The sequence below is a fragment of the Phoca vitulina genome, unplaced genomic scaffold (genome assembly GCF_004348235.1).
Source record: "Phoca vitulina isolate PV1807 unplaced genomic scaffold, GSC_HSeal_1.0 scaffold12, whole genome shotgun sequence".
NCBI lineage: Eukaryota > Metazoa > Chordata > Mammalia > Carnivora > Phocidae > Phoca > Phoca vitulina.
This window is the reverse complement of record NW_022589715.1, coordinates 38,996,607-39,016,398: the sequence shown is the minus strand read 5'-3', so window position 1 is coordinate 39,016,398 and position 19,792 is coordinate 38,996,607. Positions and strand designations below refer to the sequence as shown.

At 34.3% G+C, this 19,792-nt stretch overlaps 1 protein-coding gene across 4 annotated transcripts in view; it reads right to left on the bottom strand.

Annotated features, from left to right (window-relative positions):
- The window catches only part of CCDC88A (coiled-coil domain containing 88A), a 122,892-nt gene that overhangs the window by 3,765 nt on the left and 99,335 nt on the right, over positions 1-19,792 (bottom strand). The window contains exons 23-32 of one of the 4 annotated variants that reach the window (XM_032410959.1): positions 16,714-16,859; positions 13,563-13,655; positions 13,221-13,435; positions 9,755-9,838; positions 8,571-8,774; positions 7,899-7,970; positions 6,843-6,923; positions 4,564-4,832; positions 3,919-4,381; positions 235-334 (exon numbers count right to left, since the gene is read on the bottom strand). In XM_032410959.1, the coding sequence (XP_032266850.1) occupies positions 270-334; positions 3,919-4,381; positions 4,564-4,832; positions 6,843-6,923; positions 7,899-7,970; positions 8,571-8,774; positions 9,755-9,838; positions 13,221-13,435; positions 13,563-13,655; positions 16,714-16,859 (1,692 nt within the window). In that variant the 3' untranslated portion in view covers positions 235-269. The remainder of the gene's footprint in view (positions 1-234; positions 335-3,918; positions 4,382-4,563; positions 4,833-6,842; positions 6,924-7,898; positions 7,971-8,570; positions 8,775-9,754; positions 9,839-13,220; positions 13,436-13,562; positions 13,656-16,713; positions 16,860-19,792) is intronic. The other 3 variants (XM_032410960.1, XM_032410961.1, XM_032410962.1) reach the window with 3 other exon arrangements.

Sequence of the window (19,792 nt, the reverse complement as noted above, 5' to 3'; positions counted from 1 at the left end):
AGTTTAAATTAAGAAAAAAAGAAAAATAATATTTAAATGTTTGTTTCCTGCACTGACAGGCAAAAACTTATAGCAATCAATAAATCTTGCTTGACTAATAAGTAGGACAGAAAGTCATGAATAAGCAAGCAATATTTACATCTGTTAATGCAATGTGCACTTGTTCTTATAAGTAACTCGGTTAGTTTGTATAAATGAGACTAATCTCATTTACATTTTAAGCAAGAAACTCACCACTTGGCCCACATGTCATGTAGTGGGTAATAGAATTAGGAGCTTTGTTGCTCCCTAGACCTGCTTTTTGAATTTCTGCTTTCTTGTACTTTGTCCACATCTGCAGGAGAAAAGCATTTCATGTTATTTAATCAAAGGTTAAGCATAATATAATTCATGAAGTTAAGAAACTAACGAGCTCTTGTTGAGTAGGGCAAGAAGAAAGAATCTAACTGGGAAAGTTATTAATCTGATAGATATCTTATTACTTAAAGACTGACTGTTGTATTTTAAAAGCCAGAAATAATATACTTCTGTCCTTTTAGTAGCATCAGATAGGTTTACTATGTTTATTTACTAAATGGTCACAGTTTTAAAGTACAAAATAATCTTGCATGCAGCCACAGAAACATCCACAATGAAGTATTTGTTTTATTTACTGAGAAAAATTATGCCTGCTTTCACTGTTAAAGCTAAAACTGCTTTGGTCAAAGGGGACCCAATGCCTAACAATGTCAGTTTACAATGTCACACAAATAATGAGGGTATGATTTCTAGAAACCCAGGGCAGGAATGTGAATGCTACTCAGTTTCATCTAAAATCAGGGTACTGAATCTCCAAATAGTTTTCCAAATATTCCTTTATGAAATCGTAGGATATTTATAGAGATGTCTTAGAGGAAAAAAGTACAGCTGCTCAATTGAGTCAGAGTTGGTTAATTTTATCTTTAAAAACAATAACAAAAATAAAATACTGGTGCATCTTTGTAAGACTTGTTTAGCAAGTAGATGTTGATTCTTTAAGTTTGGGAAGCACTGGCTGTAGATGATTTCTAAGGTTTTTCCTATGCTAAAAATTTGATTCCAAGTGTTATGAAGAAATGTAAGAAGAAACTGGTATTTTGAGAAAATTTTATGACTCCACAGCTGGTGATAGTCTCTGGAAGAAGTCTAGCCTGTATTCTCACAGACAATCCTCAAGACACATGGACATGGTATGGATCTGTCTTACATGCACAGTGTATATATTCCTTGTGAAAACATGTTATACTATAAACTATAGCCATTTGTATTGGAAATACTGTTTTCCTGTAAGTCTAATTTTGTAAAATAACCACACAGTTTTAACATAATAGGACATGATTTCTCAATATATTTTGCATAAATAAATTTAATATTTTAAATTTAAAGTGTATGGCCAGATTTGTAATATCTAAAGAGTTGAAATGGTTATAAAATAATTCTTGACTCAAAGTGGAAAAGAAGTAACACTAATTATTACATTTTAATCATATGTGGCCCCCATCTAATCTCACCTATATTTACCATTAAGTTTTATTATTAGGTTATAAAAAAAGAAGAGAAGCCAAAAAACATTTTTAAAGTTAGGGCTCACAGTGAAACAACAGACAATAAAATAGGTAGATGTATTCATGGACAAAATATATTAGGTGGTACTAAAAAATATGAAAATTTTCTGATTGTGCTTATGTGATTATCTGCAATAGAACTGTTTTTAGTAATAGCTGGCTGTGAGAAAAGAAGCACAGTCAAAGATAAAAATGGAGAGGGCCTAGCCCCCACAACGATCTTGTTTAAGTACCAGAGAATGGCTTAATTTAAGGATAGAAATTTTGTTAAGCAAAGATTCTCTATGGATTCTATTTCCTTTGGTCCAATTAATAAGAATAATAATTTAATGTAACAACATGTATAAAATAGTGATTTCCTCCCCATTTAGAAAGTTACATTTCAAAGCATTCCTTTCCAGATGCCAGGCTGAGTTATTAGCAGTAATATTTAGGCTGAGTCAAAATGGCAAAAACATCCAGAAAAAGAGCTAAGATCTACTCCTCCAGAAGTAAGTGAATCAGGGTTATGGCTTTGTTTCATTTCTTTTTTTTTTTTTTTAATTCTGGGAATGAGAGATTCAAGTTTAGCTGATTCTGCTTTAAAAGTGCTATAACCACAGCAAGATAATTTTAAAGTTTATGACACTGCAGTTAGAGTTAGAAAATATTTTCTTTATCTTATATGGTTATTTTTTAAGCTAGAAGTTTGTATTAATTTGTAGTTCTAAAATTTGTTCCACTAAAAACACACTTGTTCATTTAAATTCTAATGTTAATTTTATTTTAGCACAGTATACTCATTTAAAAAGCTGTTTTAAGGACAAACACATAAAATTTAATAAATAGATTATAGAAGCAACAGTCTTCACTACTTTGTAAACTTACTACCTTTTTTGAACAGAAAAATGCAAATTTCCAACACATTGAGTATGATTTGATTTATTACTCTTTGACTCTATATAAAAAAAGAATTGCCAAAACTAATGTATTAACTGATTGCAAGTAAAAAAGTCATCTTAAAGGAAAGATGGTCCTTGAGTTCTTACATTTATCAAATGAAGAAAAGCGAAGAAACAGAATTAATACAAATGCTCCTAGTAACGTAAATCTGGTGGGGTTTTTAAAGAATTATGAGTTATTATAAATTTATGAGTATTAACAATGTTTTAAATCTGAACAGTTTTATAAATATGGGCAATAGTTAAGATTTGCTACAGGAAGTGTTAATGGAGTTACTATTTCCTTGAAAATAAAACAGGACAGAAGACATACATAGTTAAATGGCAAAAGAAAATGACATCTTTTTACATAGTTTCCTTAACACTGTACATGTGCAACAGGAAGTGCACATTCTGGGGGAGGAAAGGAGTGAAGAGTGAAGGACAAGGAGAGGGAGGGAAGGGGAGCAAAAAAGGAGGGAGGGAGAAAATGAGCATTCTTTTTTGGGAGCAACAAAGTAAATATGACTTGGAAATGCCTTCTTGGTAATTACAGCATGCAACTATTTTAATATGCTTCCAGGTATTAAGTAACAATCTTGTATCAGGTGACAAGAAATGTGAAAGAGGAGCATGTATTGTTAAGGTTTTTAAAGTCATGCAGAAAATGTACAATGCAATTAATATTTCATGCAGGCTTTGGTATGGTTACACATTCATATTTATACACATGCCATCATGTACAAGTGAATACTATGCCACAATTTAAAAATAAAAATATAAGCCTAGCCAAATTATACTTTTCAACAGCAGCTTTTCAAATCAGATTAGAGAAGCACAGTGCATATCAAGTAACATCAGTATTATATTGCGCAGTTTTGATCAAACACAACCATATTCATACCAAACAGTTTGATTATCCTCAGAAACCAACAATGCAGCTTCTGTGTCATCAGGATGGAAGCATGCAGGAGTGATAAGATTATTGCTATCTGCAGAAGACTGTGGGTTACTGTTACTAGGGTTCTGATTATCAGAAAACTGTTCATTATCTTTCTCTGCAGCTTTATCTAAAGAGGCAGAAGCCTGGTCAGTTACTCTTGTGATTGGCCTGGGAGGTAACCCACTTATGTTACTAACTAGTTCTGTATTCAGGGATAAAAATGGCTGAGATGGATGAGCCACAGTAAGTGACTCTCCACTGTCTTCAGCTGATATTCCAAATGCATCATTAGACATATTAATAATGGCAAAAGTTTGGTTTAGAAAATGTGACTTTTCTGTTCTTGACTTTCTAGCCTGGGCATACAGAGACTTGGATTTATGTGTAGCTAAATCATTTTGCGCATGAGATCCTATAGCATGGGCTGGACTGTGAAGTGTATAAGAGGACCACTGGTGTAAAAGGTACTCACTAGATGTTGCAGTGATGCTGCTATCAGCAGTAGCTGGTGGTGAATCAACTGACATAGGTAGTCTACTGTCCTTGGTCAAAAAATCATGGATGCTTGTCCTTCGAGTAGTTCCTTCGGCAGTAGAGATCACACTGCTTGCACGAGGTAAAGTGGCGTAAGGATTACTATCTTTTGATTGTCGTGACAGAGAAGTTTCTTTTACTAATTTTATCTTTCTTTGAGTGCCTAGTGTAGGTTTTCCTGGAGAGCTAATGAAGTAGGCATCTTCAGTCTTTCGAGGACTGGGTCTCACAAATTGTTCAGGCTTACTTGTCCGTCTATCGTAGAAGTCTCCTGGGGTTTTTCCACTTACTGACCTGGCCAGACCACAGCTAACTGGTTTGTTTTTTCCCAGAAAGTCAGAAGAAACAGACAAACTTTTCATTACTTCATCTAAAAGATTCTCTTGACTTGAGGACTTTATCTGTTAAAAAAGATACCACAACAGATTAGTGAATGCAGCCAAGCTTTTACTTTCCTGATATATTAGATTGTATGATATAAAACTGCTAAGCACCCCTTAACTTAAAAAGAAGCTCTATAGTTCAGTCAGAAATTTAACTTGCAGTGTCGATCTAAATTAAGGTCCTACCAGGTAAAACTAACCTGTATTGAGGTAAGCTTGTTGCTTTCTTCCAAAAACTGTTGTAGAGTAACAACTTCACTTCCAGGGGAACCAGTTTTGATCTTGTGATGTGCTCGACTCTCTAACGAATCAGGCATTTTGTGCTGGAGCATTGGACTTGATCTGGTCTGTCTTTTCAAATACTGAATTGGACTGCTACCACTGCTGGACCAAGTCTCATGATCATGAAGCAGGCTAAATTCTCCACTGCTGTGGCTCTGTGGCCTGCTTTGGATATTAACTGCACCTGCTTTTGGAGTAAATGGTGTGTTAAGAGTTCGGTAACAGAAATGAGACTAAAACTAAGTAATAACATTTGTTGACTGGATTCTTATGAATAGCTAAACTAACTTTCAAGCTTTATTTAGAAATGCTTAGTAAACTGTGTTCATCTTTCATCAGTCTAATATTGTCTATCCTAGTCTCATTTTGACAAAAATATTTTGAGTTCTACAAGGGCAAATACTTGCTTTCTCCACTACACTCAGAGCCAAACTACAAAGCAGGCACTCAGCACATTTGATGAATGAGTGAATAAAAAAATAAGTAAATAATACATTTTTTAAAATTCAGGTTCAAGTAACTGTAATACACCTCACAATTTAGAACAAAATATGATTATATGAATTTTAAATTATTTCAGAATGTTAAAACCAGAATACAAATTCAGAAGTTAAAAATTCGAATTCTTTGCCTCTCTATGAAATCTTCATTCCTTACTTGAAGGTTTCTCTGTTCATCCTGAATGAATAAACTTAAAGAAATTTTCTTAAAATTTAAATAGCAGGCATATAAAGGAAAATCAATGGAGATATGATATACTTAGCAAGTTCTAGTAAAAATACAAAATCAAGTATGTTGTATATTTTATTCTTTAATGTCTGAGGTCATCTGATTGTTCCTGCTTTCCACTGTTGGCATGTGGCTATATAGCATTAATTTTTTTTTTAAAGATTTTATTTATTTATTTGACAGAGAGAGACAGAGAGAGAGGGAACACAAGCAGGGGGAGTGGGAGAGGGAGAAGCAAGGCTTCCCGCTGAGCAGTGAGCCCGATGTGGGGCTCGATCCCACGACACTGGGATCATGACCTGAGCTGAAGGCAGACGCTTAACGACTGAGCCACCCAGGCGCCCCATATATAGCCTTAAAAGACTCAACTGAGTTTGAGCAACTGTACAGAATGCACATTACTAGTTCTGGATTAAAGCTCCCTAATGTTTAATGCTATTCCTTATGTGGATTCTAATTGATACCAAACTGTATAGAGATAGTATCAAGATGGAAAATACAACTTTCCACGGTTTCCTAATCAGAGAGAGTAAAGCGGGTCATGAAAGAATTTGGCTCAAGTTATATAACATTTTATAAAAAGATTTTCTTAAATTTTCAAATCAGGAAAGAAATACTTCATATTTTCAGACTAAACTTTTCTACTGGATATAAGAACATGATTATAAAAATAAAAAAATAATCCCTTCTTGAGATCAGATTTTTCATACCACTGCAACAGAGTCATAGCATTAATGATAAAATTACAATTGAGACAAAATGATTTTATAATAAAAAAAGCAACAGAACAAATTATAATTTGACAATTCTGGACTTTAGAGAATAACTATTTTCACCAACTTTTATAATCTATTAAACAATTCCAGAATCCGAGTAGGCAGTAAACCTTTAAGGGAAAAAGTACTAGTCAAGGCCTCTAGACATTTTACATAAAAACCTTACCTTAGAATGCATATTAAAAAATTAAGAAAAAATCCTGAAGTAATTCTTTATATAGCTGTGTGCATCCATTTGTCTGTTATACACAAACATAACTGTCTTCTTAAATTTAAAAAGTTATTTCCCCTTATTTCGTCAATAACTTAAGCTAAAAGTATTTCTAAAACACTTCTATAATGGGAGTTCAATGCACATGCCTCATGAGAAAATTAAGGACAACCCATTTTCATGACAAAGACAAAACGTAAGAAAAACAAGGACCTACAGATATTTTTGAAGTTAAAAATTACATACAAATATTTTATCTGTGAAGATGAAAAATGGCAACCAAAGTAACTGCTCCTGTTTTTACATTTATACACATTGTATACACTGTATTACAATATAAGAAGTATAAAATGTTCCAAGGAACTATGTTCCAAACATAGATGATTTGGATTTCATACTTTACCCCAGAAACTTCATCAATCTTCTAATTATAAAATCTGGAAATGGATGGACAATATTAATAAATTTACCTACAGCATACCTTTGACTTCATGGAGTGAAGCATTATTATTACTATTGCTAGTGGATGTTCTGCCACTATCAAGGCTGGCTGGTCTTGAAGCTAAATGAAAAAATCAGGAGACAGTGTGATAAAACTTCTAGCTAATGACATTGAACTTTTACATTCTGAGCACAGAATGCTTTGAGGAAACGATCATGCATACTTTCACAGACTAAGCATGCCCAGAGTTGAATCTTACAGATTAGAGAGCAAAAGCATTTCCAGATAGTTCAGTTAGATGCTTTAGAATAAGACACTTCTGAAACACTAGTTGAGATCCAAAGAAAGGGAAATAAAGTGCATATTTAGATTTGGAAATGATTTCTAGATGGATACCAGAACTGTTTTGGCTGAGTCGAGTGACATGCCAAAAAGAAAAAGAAAAAAAAGTGCTAGTGATTAGGTCACTTACAACAGATCAGACAAGGAACCCTGCACACTGCAGATGCCATGAACAGGAGGAACATGAGCATCTGCACAGTTAATGTCCTGCATTCCTATCCGTACAAGGGAAACAATTGCAGTTAACATGACCCTACCCTGTTTCTTAAAATCCTGCTTATGTGTGAAATTCCCTCAACATACTATCCATTTATTATTAATATTTTAGTTTGGCAAGATATGGTTTTGCAGATCTCTCCAGAAACTTAAAAATCTAAAATGCTCACCACTGCAGAAAATGTGTTTCTCAGAGTTCATCCTTTATCGAACTAAATATTTTTTAAACCAATGGTAAAATATGTTTCTCCTAACTTTAACCTTATACCAAAATGGCAACAAAATTACCTTTGAGCATTGTGCAGGCATACTTTATAAATGACCTTGACCAAGAGAGAGACTACTTAGGATGAAGCAATAACCTTAAAAGGGGAAAAAGGGAGTATTAGGTTTGAAGAAATGGCGGAAGTAGCTATGAGATGCAGGTTAGAGAAAACATGCTTGCTGGCAATGCCACATTCACCAAATCAATGCCAGAGCCTCAGCATTCCCATTCTGTATGGAATATGTACTCTCTAAATAAAGTTCGTATCTTACCATGAACTCTTGATCCCGTACTAGAATCATCACTAATACCTTGTGGACTTATGTCTTCAAAGGATGTAGTATCTACATAAAATAGCAAAATGGATATAAAAATATTTTTAAACAAAAAAAAACCCCATTTTAAAATTTCATTTATGCAGATATGGATATTCTTTTTCAATCACATGTAACACATCTTGATTTAACATATTTCATAGACTTAACCAGAAACTGGAACTAGGAATAAGAAACAGAATAGCTGTGATGAGAGTTGACTCGCTTAACACCAGAAGCAGTGAAACAATCTCCCCAAGGACCCTGCAAAGCAAAGCAAGAGCCGGGGTTGTTCTACATGGTTCTCTCTGGTTGAAGTTATATTGTTTTTAGTTAGTTTTTTTTTTTTTTAAGCTTCTATCATCACTTTTTCCCTTTCTCACTCTTTACTTGGCTTACTTTTCCTTTTCTTGTTAGTTCATTAGCTGTTTATTATGAAAGGCCTAGGAAAGATTTTAATTATTTGTATGATGTTTTAAATTTTTGAAATGATTTGAAAATTCTCTTAAATCGAATCCAGACTGTTTTAGTAAATTATTTCAGGTTGTTGCTGTCAAAAAGTACACATGGAAAAGTCAAATTAAAACTGTCAACAGTTACACCACAGTGCAAAGAGCAGACGGCCTATACCTTTATTATTAACCAACTGCTTGGATCTGAAGCCTGTAGAAGAGTTGACAGTTGAAAAGTTGATGGCTGTAGTAGAGAAGGCCATAGCTCCCAATTCTTTTCTCCTTTTACCCGTTGAAATATCATCAGGAACCTCCAAATTCTCAGTACTACCTGTCCACTGTCCTCCTGCTAGGACCATGGACTGCACCAGGTCATTCATGGCTGGGATGCAAATGAAAGCAAATGAATCAGCATGGTTAATGTATCTGCTCTTATTTCTATCTTGTATTATAAATGATCTGGTTTTTGTTTATGGATTAATGCAAATGAACATCAAAGACTATAACCACAAGGTCATTCAAATTATGACATGCATTCAGCTGAATGAAATGAGTAGGCCAAAGGCTGATAAATTTCAGTAAATATTTTTATCCCATCTCCACCCCCTTTAAAGATAGGAAAAGGAATTTTACTCTGTACAACTGCCATGCTTTTGCGCAGTGATGTGCAATATAATTAGAAGCCTTCATAATGTGGTTTTGTGATGACAGAAATGGAATGAATAAAGGTAAGATGGAGAGCAGTTCTTATACAGCATCATTATTGAAAATGACAAAGAGTCCTTGGTCAGAGCAGGTTACTGAAGAAATCATTCATTTTATGTATCAAATAAGTATACCATTCAATAAAAACCTGAAAGAGATGATATCCAAAGTGACATTTAATTTGATTATGTAATTACCCATACCACTTAAAAAGAGTATTAATATATAAAGAATGACAAACGTTTTCAAGGGTTACAGGCCATTTTATTTATTTGTTTGTTTAATTTAGTTCATTAAGAAAATAAATTCCTAATGCTAAAGGTTTTGTTATATTTTAAGTAAATTTATTTGGGAAAAAATTCTCTATGGCATAGAAAATTAGGTTTTTTTTTTCTGCCAACTTTTAGAAGGCACTGGAAATTTATAAGTATATTACACGTATGACTAAACATATATGCATGTATATGTATCAGTGAACATATAATGCGACTTCAGTGCCAGTTTTGAAAAAAAAATTCTTCCAGCTCCTTGAATTAGAGGAAGACTGCACTTTGCAAAATAAGAAGATTGGCACAGTCCAGAGAAAGGTTAGTGAAAAATTAGTAATGGAAGCCAGTGTAGTCATTTGAAAGAAGCTGAACTGTCATAAAGTCTTACACATGGAACGACGGTAGCAGGCCTTCATTTTGTCTTTATCCTTCGGTCTGTTCCTCAAAAAGGGCAGTCTTTTCAGTGCAACCACTTTAATGTCAGAGCATGAGGAAAAACAGAAACAGAAAAATGAAAGAAAAAAGGGAGAAGAACAGATGGGAGTTAAATGTTGAAATTAAGGACAGAAATGAATGTCTGAGTTTCAGCTATGTATGCTATACTAAAGCTATTATTCTCATGCTGCTGAGTGATAATGAAATATGAAATATGTACTTTGACACTTTAAAATACTTGGAAAGCACTGAAGACAATGATGAGGAACATATACTTTGAAAGCTTGGATTGGCTAAAGTCCTACAAATACAGGAACTGATTAAAGTACTTACTGAAGGAACAATTTTCCTAGTTAAGTTGTAAAGGTATACCTTTAAAATTAAGGCTATTAGTGGGCCACAGCATCCATGATGAAAATGTACAAGGCTTTTCAATCCTCTATTTTAACCTTTTAAATAAAAAGACTTCATCTTGGAAAAAAGTTACTTAGGAAAATGAACATTTTACAGGAGTATTCTAGTAATATATATCAACAAAAACTTGGGTGCCCAGGGAATGTTTAAAACAATCTAAAGAAACTTTATAAAAACTTTCATTATTTTCTTAAACTTTAACAAAGGAAATAGGGAATTATTTTTTGGGGTTAATTTGAATTCTGGTGCATTATTTAACAGCACCATGAAAATATTTATTCTTCTGAGCAAAGTCTTTCAAAAAATGACATGAGCAATTACATTCATTTCATTTTGCAAAAGGTTGGATAGGGAAAAGAGAAAAGCTAGCACTAAGCTCTGTTCAGGCTAAAAGATAAGAGGCACCCTAATGTAAGCAAAAACGACAGAGAAATACATATTTATAACATTTTTAGGTATTTTGAAGGGCTTTTTGGGTGAGTTTATTAAGAAAAACAAAGGTAGCACTGTGCAGAAAAATTCTGTAAATGAAAATTAGAATTAGAATTATAGTAGGTGTCATTAGCATAAAAATTAAAATGCTCACTAGAGTCACTAACATTCTTGAGTTATATTTTAATAAGATTCAAATACAGAAAACTGTTACACCTTTTTGGAACTGCAATTTAGAGGAGGTAGGGAGATGATGTGAATAAAGACTTAACAGCATATTGTATATAGCCTTAATGACGATACTCCTTCTTAAGGTTTGCCATCATCTTGTAAATAATCAAAGTTTTTCTCCATTAAGAAGAATGCAATGGACATGCAGCTTTTTAACTTATTTGACTGCTATTAGGTACAGTCATGATTCATTTAGGCTTTTAATTTGACCTATTTCTTTTCTGGCTTGGTAAACACAGCTGTTTTTAATGATTAAAAAGAAATGAACTGAAAGCAATGTAAAAATGGACATTTGGCTAAAACAAAGCTGAGTGGTTGCAGCATGCACATGTTGTCTTGTTTAGATACTTCTGTTTCAACTGTTTTCCAAAGACTGCTTTACTGACAGACAGGATAAAAGGATTAAATTTGCCAGTGGTGGAATGTGATCCTTCTATGTCAACTAGTTTGTAGATGTACAATATTCTTTTTCCAACATACTGAAATTCAGGGAACATTAGCATTGCTGGGTTTTTGTTTATTTAAAAAATTCTAAAACTGAAGAACTACAGGAAAGGAGAATATTACTGCCTTCTGATCCTTATTCTGGATGTTCCAGCCGGGAGTACGAAAGAATGTCAGCTTTATATTAAAAACAGACAAGTTGACCTCAACAAAGACTGTTGTGCCTTTCTTGTGTTACATTATCATATCTGAATTGAAGTCTTTCTTTAGGGGGCCTGGCTGGCCCAGTCGGTAGAGCATGCGACTCTTGATCTCAGAGTTGTGAGTTCAAGCCCCATGCTGGGTGTAGAGCTTACTTAAAAAAAAAGAAAAAAGAAAAAAAAAAAAGAAAGAAATCAATCCCTTATGAAATATCTTCCTTTAATTGGAAAAAAACTAAGTAGACCTATTACCATTTCTCATTTAATATGATGTCAGATATTTTACCTCTAAACGTAACATAAAATTGAATTATCTGGCATCTTTTTAAGATAAACCTGATGATTTCTCTACAAGAATACTCAGAAATTTCATGTAGATTTGACTGATAAGACTAGATAGCAAAAAACCCAGGTAATGGTAATCTTGTGTGGGGATACAGAATTTAAACACTTTCTTGAGACTAATATACATACACAAGTATATATGTATGCATGAATACTTATGGATTCTAGTTTTTAGGGTGCTATAGTTGTATTCTGAAATATAAGCTATAATGAATGCCTCATCTACACCCTAAAATACTGTCTTTTCAGAGATAATTCCCCTGAGGCCAAAACATTATAGTTTTTTGAGTGTTTTGAGAGTTGCCAGAAGGAGAGTCTATCCCTGGGGGAAGTAGTAGCGGTTTTTGCCTATTTACTTCAAAAGAATAGCAGTGAAATTATATAGAACTATTTCATATAGATATACATATATATATATATACACACACACACACACACACAAATACATATTTTTTAATTTAGTGACTCTGGTGATAGTATGAGTGGATTCAAAGTATCTTGTTTACATATTCTATAAGAACATTGTTAGTAGTCAACTTGTTGGACGTCTTCAAAGGGCCTAGCACTGGATGCTTTTCTCTTTCTCTTAAAATATACTTCTTTAGGCTTTTACTTTGCTCTTGTTTAGTTAAGCACACTAGTAATGAAATAAAAATATTATGAATTGTATAGGGCATGTTATGATGTGATACTGCTATATTTGTAATTTAAAAAATTAAATCACAATTTTATAAACAAGCTTATATCAATTTTAATCGATCCTTTACCAAGCAATCCCTCAACAATTTTTACAACCTTCAGTTACTTCTAAATCATTGAATAACATTCTCTTCGAATTCACATCTATTTCTCTTTGCTTCTCACCAATGTAACTTTGCTCCAATTTGACACCAAAGTATATGAATAAAACCCCATTATAAAAATGCCTTATTATTTTATTTAGTTACAAAAAATTATCAAGATGAGCACATAAACATTTCTCACCTACTCTTCATAATCACCCTGTGCAGTATGACACAAAGGTGAAAGGTGTACCCGTATTAATACAACTAGCAAGTGGCAGGGATACTCTGGCTCTTATCTCAATGTTCTTTGGACAGTGTTTTTCCTCCCTGGCTAAATGATGGTATCTCTGTGTTTGGTATACTTCTAAACACATAATACAGAAAATCATGTGGTTATGCAGTACTGCAGTACACAATGAATTTTATAATCATATAGAGTTAAAAAGAAATGCATTCATCAGACTATTACCCCAAAGGACTGCTGAAGGTATAAGTTAAAAGAAATCTTTTGAAAGGATTCTAAATCAATACTAGAGATCACAAATGTTTAAAGAGTTTAAGCACTCACTGCTGCTTTTCTTGGTCCCCAAAGTTTGGCCATCTTCTAAAGAGTTTGAACCTACTGAAGAACTATCTTGACTATCTTGATGGGGGAGCTGAAGAAATCCTTCACTGGAGTCTGAGCGGGTAGGTGTTAATGTTAGAGATTTCTGACGTTCCCGATTAATATCTTTCTTAGACTTAATCAATTTTCTCATTTTTAGAGTAATCCAGTTGCCTCTCCTAATAGAATAATTTAAAAAACTCTTATCAGTCTAAAATTCAACATATAAATCCTTCACAAAATTAAAAGTCTTAACTTTCTTTTTTTTTTCCAAAATAAAAATGAATAAAATTTGGTTAACAGTACCTTCTAGGAGGAGATGGGTCATAAAATTTGTACTGATCCATTATCTTCTCTTCTAATTTCTCCTTTTGTCGTCTTAATTCATTTAGCTTATCACTATAAAAATAAAAATTTAGGACATGTATCATATTTTGTACAGTTATGAATATTAAATTATTTTGTGACTACAATCTAACTTCTGTCCAAAACATAAACAAATATAGATATTAAGTATTAGATATTAACAATGGGATATTTTTCCAAGTTTCTCCTTTTCTTCATATTTACAAACTTACTTAATAAAAGGATATAGAATTTAAAATTCAATTCTTTAATACAATTTATTTGTTTGAAGAAAATTTTCCATATTATATTCTCATCATGACAAAGGAATTCTGTCAACATCTTTTAATAGCTGTTAAGGGACATTAATTAACAGTGACTATTCTATTCTTGGATCTTTTAGTATCTCACATTGTTTTTGGAATGAAAGGTGATTTAATATAATTTATGTAACTAAAAAACTAAAATTTTCAATAGTCTGCTTACAGTTGTGGATATAATAAATAATCTTGCAACCACATCTTCATGCAAACAGACTTTTTTCCTTTATGGCAGAATTATTTAGGCTTATTACCTTTAGAGAACTATTTCCTGCCACCAGCAATACATGAATACACTAGTTTCACCACATCTTAGTCTCATTTATGTCCTTGATGGTATATATTACATAGGGAAACATCAAAGATCATAGACTAAAGTAAATGATCCAAAAAAAAGGTGATGCCAAACTGTGATGTTGTTTACTCAACAAATATTTAGTGATCATTTTAAATGAGGAAGACACAAAGAGTATATAAAGACAACAGTAGCCCAACTCTGCTTATAACACAATAGGAGAGAGAACAAATATACATAAATGACGATTACAATCCAAGGCAGGAGTGGTGCCAAAATAAAAGCACTGTACAAGAGAAACTTATAAAGAGGAAAATATTTCTATCTTGGATGACTGAAGAAAGCCTCATGGAGAGAATGGCCATATTAGATAGACTGAAAAGATAAGAATGCTAAATTAAGCAGTTTATAGTTGATGGGAAGCAGGGAGGGATTTTCAGGTTTAGATTTTGCTCAATAGGAAATCAGAAGCTTGAAGGTTTCATTAGAAAGTGACATTATGAAATCTTTGCTGTAGGTACCCTAACTCCATAATGAAATAGTATCTATCAGAAAGGATGGTAGTAAAGAAAGCATCCAGGAGGCTAATGAGGGAGTCTAGTTGAGTGGTTAGGCTGAATTAGGGAAGTGGGAACCAGAACAAATGGATTTGAGAGATTTTTTTGAAGAAGATGCTTTGTGAACACAGGTTGCCAAGAGTTACACCACAGCACAACGGCAGATGATCTATACCTCCCAAATGTTTTCTCTTTTTACCTTTTGAAATATCATCAGGAATCTCCAAATTCTCAGTATTACCTGTTCACTGTCACTCCTGCTAGGACCATGTGACAGAGGCACTCAACTAGAACTGTCTGACTTGTAAGTTGGATTTTTTAATTTAAATTCAAAAAGTCAAAATAGATATTAATATTTCTAAGTCAACTATACAGATACAATTACTGAAACTTTGGAAATGGATTATTTACCAAGGGCCAGAATATTAAGATATTCTAAAGATATCCAAAGATAAAGCTTTGGATAATGCCTTTGCTTGAAGGACAGAAAACTTAAATGTCAAGAGCTTTACATATACTTACTGCTTAAGCAGAAACACCTTTTAAGGCAGAGAATAAAGGAATACATGCTCCTGAAAGGGTTGAAAGTGTAGTCCAAAGTGGCCAGCCACAAATGTGAAATTTCTCTGAAGTTTTGCATTTATCTTAAGAGCTCATGCAAACTCTGCTTTTTGCTCCATACTATACCTGTCTGTTAATATAAAAATCATGTTCCCTGCCCCAAATTTTATAAGAAAACTGATGCTTCGAAAAATGTATGATATATCCTGGTTTCATATGTGCCCTAGCTCACCATCATATATAACATGCCTAAAAGGCATAGATATATTATTTCATTTATTTCTTAAGATAATCTTGGAAGTAGATGTTATATCTCTATTTTAGAGAAAAAGAAACCAATGATCAAAGAACCAGAGTAACTCACCTATGGTCACATAGCTAGTGACTGTAAGAACTGGCATTTGAATTAGGAACTGCCTAATTTCAACATCTGTGCTATTTCTATTATACTATGGTGTTTCTCATTTAGGGAATAGGGGAAGTGAAGAATTTAGTAAAGGTAAATCTTGGTGCAATACAAGGACTATTCACTGAGTGTCTCAGGCCCAAATCCCTGATTATACCAGATTCCTCTACTACTAATGGAAATATAACTTACCAATATTAAGCCTTGTCAATTCTATCTCTTACATCTGGTATTTCATCTCAACTACCGCCGCTTATGAGTTATGATTCACTAGATTATTACAACAGTCTTTCTAAAACTTATTCCTTGTCTCTATTCTCAGGAACTCCAATCCATACTCTAAAATGCCATCAGTGCCTTTTAAAAAAAACACAAATCTGATCATTTTATTCCCCTGCTCAAAGCTTTCAGCAACTCCTTTGTATGGCATAGAAAAACCTTTGTGGATCCTAAGTTTTTAGCCACTTCTCTATTGCTCCTTCTTCCTCAATTTTGCTCCAGCAAGAACTATTAATTCTTAGGTCCTATACCCTATCATAACACACCTTCATCACACCTTCGTGTTATTGCATTTGTGCTCCCTTGGCCTGATATGTCTCCTCAGGCAAACTCCCATGAGTCTTTAAGTCTCAGCTTGAGCAACCATCTTTGGAAAGCCCACCTTGCCCCTGCCAGACTAAGATACTCCTTCCACTGTATTTGCTATATTTCTATGGCCTCCTACACATACTTCCATTGTAGCAATTATTTGTATTTCTTGCTTTATGTTACTAGTTCCTTAAGAGCAGAATCTGTGTGTTTTCATGTTAGTATTTCTGGTTACTAGCATAGTGCCTAGAACATAAGCATTCAAAAAAATGTATGGAGAAATAATAATGTTGAAAATTAAAAAAAAATTAGCAGTGAGTTTTCTCTGTCACCAGTTGGCAATGATAAAATCATGAGTATTATTTCAACATTATTTGGTACCTACATGTACTGTCTTTGTTCAACATGAAAGAGATCCTTGCTTTCCATATTCTGCTCCAATAGTGTTCTGTTCTGTAGCATTAATGTCTGAATTTGATCTAGTAGATGTCGATTTTCTTCTTCTAAATTTCCTTTAAGTTGGCTTAGCAACTGTTTAAACACAAACATTTTTTAAAAAATCAACATTTACATTTAACATAAATCAACCAAAACATCTGAAAAATATAAAGTCTTGGGGTTCCTGGGTAGCTCAGTTGGTTGAGTGTCCGACTCTTAGTTTCGGCTCAGGTCATGATTTCAGGGTCAGGAAATGGAGCCTGTGTCAGGCTCCACGCTTTGCAGGGAGTCTGCTTGAGATTCTCTCTCTCCCTCTCCCTCTGATCCTCCTCCCACTCCCACACACTCTCTAAAATCAATCAATCAATCAATCAATCTTAAAAAAGAAAAAGACTTAGGTCTCCTGCTACTTGGGCAATTAGGTGGTTGCACTTTGATCAGAACATGAATGATTATTTTAGTTATAATGAGAGCTAAAATGCTGAGTTATGTGCTGTACACATTTTTAAAAATTCTTACAAACACTGGGTTTAACATATAATAAATTATCTAGTTTCAAAAACACTTGCTTTCTTATTTAACTTATAGTCTGAATGCTACCTGGCCTTCTATTTAAGGAACTATGAAAAACTGGACAAGTAAATTAACTGGCTTCAATGAGCTCATCTATAAAATGAGAATAATAACTCACACCCTGACTATTGTAAGTATTAAATAATATATGTAAAGTATCTTGTGTCATGCCTTTAACACATAGTAGGTACCTCATTCTTCCCTCAACCACTGTTTTTTAGGAACCTTAAACGTTTGTACATAGTTTTTATGGCTTGGTCAAAGGGACTCAGGTAATCTTGTCAATGGTTGGTATTACTAGCTGATACTACCGGTAGTTGGGTTGCCAGCAGCATTGGGCTGCTTCTTTGTAGTTAGAAAAAACTAGAAATATGCCTTAGTTAGGCCGGAGATTCCAGTAGAAGTCAGAAATCCCAAAGTAGTGATTTTCGAAATTCAGTATCACTCGTAGAGACTATTAAAAAATGTAGATTTCCAGGGGCACCTGGGTGGCTCAGTCGGTTGAGCTTCCAACTTTTGGTTTCGGCTCAGGTCATGATCTCAGGGTTATGAGATCGAGCCCCACCTGGGGCTCCATGATCAGCTTGGAGTCTCCTTGAGATTCTTTCCTCCTCCCCCTCCCTTCCCCCTGCTCCTCCCCCTGCTTGCACCTGTGTGCACACACGCTCTCTCAAATAAAAAAATAAATCTATCTCTTAAAAAAATGTGGATTTCTGGGTCCTAGCATTCAAATTCAACCAGTGTGGAGAACAGCCCAGAGAGCTATACTTTAAAAAAAAAAAAAAAAAAGCGCCAAGACCTTCTACAAAAAAAAAAAGAAAAAAAGAAAAAAAAAGAAAAAGAAACAGACGTTTTGTAAACTCTAAGATACAGAAAAGCAGACAGTATAATACTATGAATATCCATAAATAGCCATTTAGATCTAACCACCATCACTACTGTGCTGTATTTGTTTTATCTATATATTGTTAAATTGAAACACAACATATGGTAGATTCATTGCAAAACTGAATGCAGTTTTTCTCCTCCCTGTATCTATACCCTCTTGTGCTGTGACTTCTTGCTCTTACCATCAAGAAGTAGAATTTATTTTCCCTCTTTTTGATTTTGGAATGCCCTTGGCCACGAGAAGAAGTGGAAGTGATGGAAGTTCCAAGGCTAGGCCTCAAGAAGCCTTATGTGCTTCCACTTGTAATCCTGCTGGAGGATGAGAGACCACATGGCACAGAGGAGTTATGCTATCTGGGGCCACCCTAGGCCAGCCAGCCCTCGGAATATGTGCCAGTTGACTGCAGATGTAGGACAAGCCCTACGAGGATCAAATGAGCTTGGTCACATTAATACATGCCATCAGCACATCTGCTTAGGCAATCCATAGATTCATAAGCAAAAATAAATGTTTACTGTCTATTACCAAAGGTTCCGTGTTGTTATACAGCATTAATTACTGTGTCAAAAGACAATTAATAAAACATATATATAGAAAAGAGAACAAATTTTATGTAGCTACAGCTCAATGAATTAGTGCAAAGTGAACATGTATGAAACCAGCACTCTGATCAAGAAACAGCTCATTAACTACATTCCAGAAATACCTTGTGCTCTCTTCTAAGCACCATCCCTTCCCACAAAGATTAACTGCTATCCTGGCCTCTTACCCTCTGGACTCATTTTCCCACTCCCTATAAATCATGTTATTATATGACTTAGCCCCTAGCCAAGGGTTAACATTTGACTTGAGTTGGGACTACCAGTCAGAGGTAAGTAGGTAGCTAGGGCCTTTCTGGTCTCTCCAGAACAGCTTTCCAGGCCACCGGTGTCAGGCAGGACCATATCAAGACTCACTATAGCTAGATGTCTCATTCCTGGATCTCCCAGTTAAATTTTTGACTAATTTGCCCCAACCAATATTCCAACCTCAGAGCATCTGAGAGTTCACCTGTGACAACTCTCCTGGGTATGGGGACTTTTTTGTACTCTGCTCAAATCAAGTCAGTCTGCTCTGGTAGCAAAGTTGCTGATTTTCACAGTATGCCCCTCACCTGAACTACCAGGTATTGGAACTGGAGAATGGGAGAAATCACAAGATAAAATGCCTCAGACAACCATAGTTCCTACACAACGTCGAGTAGCTTTTCTTTAATAAATGCTTCTCAATTTGTTGTACACCTTTCCTTCAGTTCCAGAGTACTACAATAGTTGTTTTTAATAATTTTGCCCAATTTTATTGTTTCTTGGGGAGATGATTTGTCCTCTTCTTCCTTTTGTAAGTCCATGACTCCAATTATATTTTATTTAGACTTTTATAAATCATAGGCATAATGAATGTTCTTTTTTTTTTTTTTTAAAGATTTTATTTATTTATTTGAGAGAGGATGAGAGGAGAGAGAGAGCACATGAGAGGGGGGAGGGTCAGAGGGAGAAGCAGACTCCCTGCTGAGCAGGGAGCCCGC